Source organism: Helianthus annuus, chromosome 11 (assembly GCF_002127325.2).
Source record: "Helianthus annuus cultivar XRQ/B chromosome 11, HanXRQr2.0-SUNRISE, whole genome shotgun sequence".
Lineage (NCBI taxonomy): Eukaryota > Viridiplantae > Streptophyta > Magnoliopsida > Asterales > Asteraceae > Helianthus > Helianthus annuus.
This window is the reverse complement of record NC_035443.2, coordinates 170,613,401-170,621,394: the sequence shown is the minus strand read 5'-3', so window position 1 is coordinate 170,621,394 and position 7,994 is coordinate 170,613,401. Positions and strand designations below refer to the sequence as shown.

Here is a 7,994-nt window from a genome sequence, read left to right as displayed (position 1 = left end):
GGTTGAGCCGTAGCCCGTGCTACGGCTGCTTATATTGTGGTTCCGCCTCTGGTTGGAACTGCACACGAATCAAATCGATCTTTCCCCCCTCGAAAACATGTTCCAAACTGAGCCAGTTGAAAAAACCGGTTTTGACTTTTGTTAACTTAAACCGAAACCGGTTTCAACCCAAACCGGTTTGGAGAAAACCTGGTATAGGCACCTCTAGATGGCACGGGTCAAGTGATACCTGGTATAAAATAACAAACATATGACAACCAAAAAATCTTGATGCTAGGGTAAAAAAGTGTTTTTTTTTTTTTTTTTTTTTTCAATTTGTAAAAAAGTTGCATGCTATAAAATACATTAAATAAAAAAAGTTGTATACCAAACATTACAAACAGAAACTAGATCAAGTAAACAACTTTACAACCATTTCAATTCACACTTCAGTTCAATCAATGTTGAAACACAAATCCGGAAAATGAAAACTAAACAAACATGATAAAATTATATGTTTTCAAAGAGAGAATGCAGATAAAACAACCAAGACCATGAGAACGACTACGGTTAGAAAAGACGCCACCACTGCCCCGCTAACTTCTTGACAAAAATCGGTGAATTGTTGACAAATCGCTGGCCAGTTTGCATCCGAGTTACCGTTATGCGCCAAGTAGACTATGGATGCAGCCCCACCGGCTGCGGCTGTGGTCAAAGCAACCATAACCTGTAGTTAAAACAATAGAGATTATGAACATTTAGTGGGATTTACTGAGTATAATGATGATGATGAGATTATGAACATTTAGTAGTGAGACAACATATCCGAGCTCTAAAAAGAAATATAGATGCAAGATTGCAATATAAAAGTCTTCTAACCGTGTCAAGGAAAATGAGTATGATCCGTGGGGCCACCAAATGTGGGCGAACAATGCATACGATGGAGATAGGGATTGAGAGGGCGAGGTAGGCGGCGGTGATAGAGTTAGCGATCACAAAAAACCTATCATACAATTTAATATAATGTTATATATATTGTAGGGTTGTGCTAAACGTAACACACCTTCAATATAATATTTTACTGAATATAACCCTCTTTTTACTAAATTAGTCATTTCATCTTTCTACTTTTATTAAGGATGGATATATACAACAACCTTTTTGATATATAAAATGAAAGATTATATAATTTTGATTATGACTTACGTAAAAGCCGGTAAATCATCAAATTCGGCTTTGAACTGGAAGAACTGAGTGAAGAAAGGGAGCGTTTCTTCCGTGGAAGCCATGGCTATTGCGGCTCCTAGAGCCGCAGCAATGCCAGCTATCCTTAGAACCACATCTAATATGGCTAACCCTCTTTTGTACCCTCTCTTTGGAGCCTTTTGAACCACGGGTTTGATGCTACTAGAGGCTGGTGGAGTAGCCAAAAGCGGTGCTTTTCCCTTCCTCTCCTTGGGTGTCTCGGTGATGTTGATTGTGGTCGAGTCACCTTCCATTTGTTAACGATAAATAGACCAAAGAGGGGAGCGTAAAGCGCGGTCTAGAGAGGAGAGATCAAAAGAGAGATGTTGAGAGGTGGTGAGGAAATTGGTTGATGAAAGAAGGTATAAATAGAAATTTGAAATGAACAAAGATTTGGTTAAACAATTTGCTAAGAAAGTAATATGAAGTTGATAGAGGAATAGAGTTGTTGGCACCTTCTTTTGTTTCTTAATGCTCAATAGGAGAATATCAATAATCATGAGTTATTTTAAACATGTGTATTTTAAACAAAAAGCAGCACATATTTTGTATGTTTTATTTTTATATAGGGTTCTGTTTTATATTTCTCTTCGGTAAGTAAAATAAATTTATTAAAACACCTGGTCGAAAGGGACTAAATAAGTTTTATCATCGCATATATTTCATTGATTATTTAAATTAAAAAAAAAAAAAAACTATTACCAATATGAAAATTGGTGAGAGATCACCTTTATAATGTTTATGAATATGAATTATGTTAAAACAATTATCGTCTTGAGTCGTTGCCCAACTTGTGCCATCTTTAATTATACTTGAATTAATATTTTTAACGACGATTTTCTTGTGATAACTCACCGTACTCTTTAAATTGGAGAGTCCCGTTGCCCTACTTCAGCCGGACTATATTGTCTTAACTAAGCTCACGTTGGCTTCAGAGTTAGGCTTGGGCATTCCCCCGGAAAATCATACCACCGACTGCCACTTAACAGTCGTTGCGCCACCACAAAAGCAGAAGTCTCTGGATCAAACTATTGATTACATTCTAGTTATCTATGATTGTCCAAATAATATGTTATATGTTTGTAATCTTATTAGAAATGCCTAACAACTCAACTTTCATATTTGTACGTTGATTCCCAAAAAATTGCTACAATCTAACGTAATAGTTTTTATATGGCTGTGTCGATAAATAACATTATTTTCTCTAAAACCTGTTACATTTTTGTTTGTTAATGATCTATGTTAAGAAATTTTTAACTGAACATAGGGAAATATAATGCAAGTACTATAGTTCTAAGTAATTTAGTATATAGTTCATAAATTCATATTAAAACATAAATTGCTAAAAAAAGTTATAGAAAATAAGACTATTTTAAGCATCCCAAACACCCCCAAAGTGAATACACATGTACAACTAGAAAGTCAAATAAATAACATAGCTCTATTCCCGTATTCGGTCAACTAAACAACTAGATCTTCCCTACTCCACTAGGGCCCAAAAGGGGATACAACTTACGTATTATATTATATTATAGGTTTAAAGATAGGGGTTTAGTTTACGAAAGTTTGAGGTGTATCCAGAAGCTTTAATATTTTAAGCTTAGGGTTTAGTTGATATTATAACTTTAGTAATATGAAAGTGGCTACAAACTTGGATTATCCAATGCAAACATCTAATAACACTTAAAACATGCTTAGTCAACTCTCATATCATATTAAGTAAATTACATATGTCGTCATTTATGTATATATACATGTACACGGTGGGTCGTAAATCTTTATTAGCTACGCTAGATGTCTTTAAACTAAGGGTTTGCAAAAATTACGTCATTTTTTATCGTCGGATGTTAGTTTCGTCTGTTAAGCTTAGTGATGAGGGTAATATGATCTTTTTAACCAAAAAGAACTATATATGTAGCTTATTAAAACAACCAAAAATATAAAACCAATAAGCTAAAATTCTAAACCTGAAAAAAAAAACATATTAATTTAGTGGGACTCACTCAAATACCAAAACGTGCACGGCACATGAATATGAAAATGTCACAAACCATTGAGAAAGTTGTCCCTTTTACAATGGCGAGTACAAAATTTGTATTCATGTCGGGTGATCAGGGTGCTTAACCATCATTTTATGGCGGTAATTTTAGCGTATAAACAATACCAACACGTTTTTCATGAAGGGCATTTGAGCCCATGGTTATACCATGGGTCCTCCACTCTTTTAGATGACTACATTGTTACCTATAGCGTTTAGGCGTCTTTTGGGGTATAAGTACAATCATTAGCGCATATTTATCATCTTGAACATTCATGAACTCGATGTGTGCGAGATTGATATTTTTGAATTTATATAACGGATCATCAAGAAATCCTATCATCTTTCTCTTAAACTCTTTTTATACTATAATCTATTTTAAAAATGATTCCACCTTAGTCAAATAAACTTCTGCATTGCCTTCGGTCATTTAATGACTTACGCTCGTTGCGGGGTGTTAATACGAAAAAATTAGACATAAACATAAACATAGAAAAGAATAATTATGTTGATCTAGGACCCGCGCGTTGCGACGAACTTGACAAAAGGAGAAAAATAGACGCGTTGCGACTAGCTTGTCAAACAGGGAAAAACAAACGGAAAAACACTCGCAAAATTTAGAACGAAACGTCGAAAAACTTTCGAAAGATGAAAAGTATAGTGGGCAAATTTGAAAATAAAAAAAGGGGTTGGGATTAAATTGTAAATGATGAAAAGCTTTGGCTTAAAAGTAAAAAAAATCAAGATAGGTTAAAAAACAAAAGATAAAAACCTTTGAGTTAAAAATGAAAATTACAACTTTTTTAAAAACTCCCAGTGCAAATGTTACAACATTATAAAGTAACAAAATATTGCTAATTTATAAGTTGGAATTACGACACCATAGCGAATAAGTGATAGCAAAAATATAATACCAGAATTGTCATATTTACAATGATAGTGGAACAGATTTCTCGGTTAAACACATTAGGCAACAGATTATGTCCGCAGGGGTGCAAAACAATGTCGATACTACCTTCCAGTGGAATGCTTGGGCGATCTCTAAGAGTAATTTCCTAACTTGGAGAGCTATTATGGGTAAGTTGCCTACCAAAATAGAGCTTCGGAAAAGAGGAGTTGTGCTTCCGGATGTTAATGGTGATCGATGCGGATACGGGATAGAAGATGCTAACCATGCCTTTGTAAATTGTTTGTTGGCAAAAGGAATATGGTGGAGCATTTTTGTTTGGGTCAGAGTCCCGCTGCCAAGTGATGTTAACTCGGTGGCTAGCCTTGTTGGGAGTTTGGATAACGCCCCCGGTTCAAAAAAATGGAAGAAAGTGGTGGATACTATCTTTAAGGCGACTTTTTGGAGGATATGGTACGCGAGGAACCAACAAATTTTCGAGGGGAAGTTCATGCGGGTTCAAGAGTTGGTCGAGCAAATCAAAGAAGACTCCTACTTGTGGTTAAAGCATCGTTCGAAACTTCCAGCCGTGTCGTGGGAAAGTTGGTTAGATTTCGATATTTCGGGTCTTTTGTAATATGCTTTTTGTCGTCTCCCCTTTTTTGTAAGCTTTCCAGCGGCTTGCTGGCTCTTTATATATAGATATAAAGATGTTTTACTGTTCAAAAAAAATATTGTTTAAAAAACATCACTATCAGCATGGTATTCGGTTTTTTATGGTTTTTTTTTGTGACACCTGCGTTTTTCGAGGTTAGACTACTCACTTTTCTCGCTTGTTTACTTATGATTCATTATATCACACGCGTTATGGTAATTCGAGATATATAATATAGAGTAAATTGCCAAAATCGTCTCTGACCAGGGCCGTCTCCATAGGCTTGGTAACTTAGGCACGGGCCTAGGACCACCAAAAAATTAGGGCCTCCGAATTTTTAGAAAGTTTTTTATATAGTCATATGTATTAGGCCCAAATAAATACGTTTATTTCAAAACTAAACAGGTTTTTCATTGAAAGAGATCAAAATAAATATTGTTTAGCAAAAAAAGACCAAGTTTCAAAGCTCATTTCGCCTTGATTTTCAGCTACTACAACACAACCACCATCGACCTAATCATCATTATTTAGCGGCCTAAAGCCCTAAACAACCACAATCATCGTTCTCATTTCCCATAGCAACCTGCTTTCAATTTCTAGGCTATCGGCTATCACCAGCCGAAAAAAGTAAGGGTAATCACCCATGGCGTCGGGATTGGAGGAGAGTTTGTCGGATAAATTAGGGCCTCCACTTTATAGTTCGCTTAGGGTCTCCAAAAACGTAGGAACGGCCCTGTCTCTGACTTTTGGGTATGTTTGGCATTTTCATCCAAAACAATTTTTTTGTACCATATAGTCCTTCACTTTTGCGATTTTTTGTCATTTTCATCCAAACTTCTGACTTTTTTTGCCAAAATCGTTCCCGAGATTTGAGATTTTTTGCCATTTTCATCCAAATGTTTTATAGAAAAATAAAGCAAATTAGATGTTTGGATGAAAATGGCAAAAAATCCCAAACGGGAAGAACTATATTGTACAAAAAAAGTTGTTTTGGATGAAAATGGCAAAAATGCCCAAACCTGGGGGATGATTTTGGCAATATTGCCAAAATAATATATATTATGATGTATAATTCAAAAAACGTGAGCGTGACCCAACTCGAACTCACTCCTACAACACGTTACCCAACCCCAAACCCCCACTCTCGGCCCAAAGGGTTACGGCCTAAACTTGTCATTATGTGCGGTCCACTTTGTTGGATCTGAGTTTCTTTTTGATTGTATTTTGTGTTTGAAGTTAAGATGAAAATGGATGAGTTGTGCAGCGGAATTAAAATGAAAACAAACTTTGCATACAATCAAATGAGAGTAATACTTTGATCAAACATCTTTTACACAATGAACCGAATGATTGAATTTAATTTCAACAACGATTACAAAGATAGATGTATGAATGCAAACTCCCCCTCAGCCCGAGCTCAGTAGTTTGTTCGTGCAAAGAAGACGAATGATGTAAAGAGCTAATAGAACAGTACAAAGTACTGAACTATTTATAGGCACTTGCAAACTACTGAGCATCTTTGCTGACGTCACCATGAAAGTGACATCTAACCTCCTAACAAACTCTAACCTCTAATCTATACATACACTGCTTGTGTTAACTACTGCTAATACATTCTATTACAAAACAGACTTTAGAACAGCTGCTGCAACCTTCTACTGCTGTGAACCCAGCAGCACTTGTCCGGATCAGCAGTGCTTGACTCAAGGCAGTAGATTGAATCAGCAGGACTTTAGTCTTCCATCAGATCTTTAGTTGAGCAGCAGTTATGAGTCAGTAGTTTGGTAAGATCAGCAGATAGGAGGTCATCAGTAGTTGTAATCACTTTCAAGGGGAGAGATTTGTGTATCAGCATCTGTTTATTCATAATCCACTGTTCAGATCCAGTTTTGGCTTTAATTATCTGTTCCTCTGATAGGGTTCAATCCCAACAACTCCCTTATCTGACCTTTAAATTGTAATTCAAAGTCAAGGGCATCTGTATCTTCATCATCCCTGCTAAGTGGAAGATCAAGGAGATCCTGCAAATCTTCAAGACTCAGGCCAAGAGCTTGTTTCCTTGATATTTTCTCCACTACTCCACCAGACCTGAGCAAAGTCAATACGCAGGTCTGTTTGTCAGTTGCCCACTTTTGTATTTTTGAGCCTGATGGGTTTCTTGGGAGATGTTTATTTGCAGAAGTATTTGGTGAGGCTGGCCGGTTCATCACTGGCTGAGCAGTGGTAGCAGAGTTTTCCTGTTCAAGTTCTTCTTTTAACGTTCTTAACAAGCCTTCTTTTAAGACAGCATTTCCAGCAAGAATTTCTTGAACAGTTTCAGCTCGAAGCTGGCTTTGTGTCCTTCTTTTGTAGATGGCAGTACCAGCTGGAGCAGTGGCTCTCCTGGTTTGCAGCTTTGATGGTCCTTTTGAAACCGCTGCTTCAGGATAGTCAGGTTTTTGAGGGATTTTTGGATCTTTCTTCCTTAGTTCCTCCAACCTTTTGTAGGTTGACCTGACCACATCTTCTTTCCATCTAGCAACTTGTCTTTTGGTGCCAAATTCAGCAACAACCAATTCTTCTTTCATTCTTTTTAGTTCCAACTGCTTTTCAGGTACATTCTTTTTGAACTTTGCCCAATCAGGAGGAGTGTGAGTGACTTTCCTTTTTATCATAACTTGAATTCTGGCTGATTCAGCTTCAAGCTCTGGAATAGTCCACTCTTTGTACATGTGTCTCTCTCCTTTGTATTTCTTGTAAAACATAATGCTTTCAATGTAGTCTTTCTTCAGAGTTTCAGCTGCTCTTTCAGAAATTTATTGACTGACATTTTTAGCAAAACGTTCTAGGGAACTGACTTGTGTGAGCAGATATTGGTAGTATCTTGATACTTCTTTGTCAGATTTCCCTTGTGTGTTTCTTCTCGAGATATCCTCTGCTTGCTTGGCCTTTATCTTTAAATATTCTTCAATGTTTTTGGGCCAGAGATATCCTTTGATTGAAGGCAAACTCCTTTTGGCAGGGTCATCCTCAGTATAGAAGGATTTTATCTCTTCTCTGACAGCTTCTAGTTCAAGAGGGAATTGAACACCTGCAGGAGGTAAGGGTTTGTGCATTGGAACTGAAGAAAGTGGAACTGGTTTTGGTATATTGACAAGAGCTAAAGGTTTTGGAGATGGTGAAGTGACATCATCTTTGGGAATTAGCCTTCT

General features: G+C 36.7%; 2 protein-coding genes across 2 annotated transcripts; one reads left to right on the top strand and one right to left on the bottom strand.

Annotated features, from left to right (window-relative positions):
- Positions 1 to 331: 331 nt before the first annotated feature.
- On the bottom strand, positions 332 to 1,557 carry LOC110911230 (casparian strip membrane protein 1). Its single transcript, XM_022155834.2, has 3 exons — positions 1,186 to 1,557; positions 859 to 982; positions 332 to 706 (listed from the first exon to the last, which is right to left on the bottom strand). Exons 1-3 carry the CDS (start codon positions 1,476 to 1,478, stop codon positions 500 to 502), a joined length of 624 nt encoding a protein of 207 aa, XP_022011526.1. The 5' UTR covers positions 1,479 to 1,557; the 3' UTR covers positions 332 to 499.
- Positions 1,558 to 4,242: 2,685 nt separating this feature from the next.
- LOC110886382 lies at positions 4,243 to 4,785 on the top strand. Its single transcript, XM_022134171.1, has one exon. It carries the CDS (start codon positions 4,243 to 4,245, stop codon positions 4,783 to 4,785), a length of 543 nt encoding a protein of 180 aa, XP_021989863.1.
- The last annotated feature ends 3,209 nt before the right edge of the window (positions 4,786 to 7,994 follow it).

Excerpts from the sequence above, each read along its gene's own strand:
- LOC110886382 (XM_022134171.1), top strand. The coding sequence starts at position 4,243 with ATGTCCGCAGGGGTGCAAAACAATGTCGATACTACCTTCCAGTGGAAT.
- LOC110911230 (XM_022155834.2), bottom strand. The coding sequence starts at position 1,478 with ATGGAAGGTGACTCGACCACAATCAACATCACCGAGACACCCAAGGAG. Across the intron at positions 983-1,185 it reads GATGATTTACCGGCTTTTAC|GTTTTTTGTGATCGCTAACT; the intron begins GTAAGTCATAAT and ends ATTGTATGATAG. Across the intron at positions 707-858 it reads TACTCATTTTCCTTGACACG|GTTATGGTTGCTTTGACCAC; the intron begins GTTAGAAGACTT and ends TTTTAACTACAG.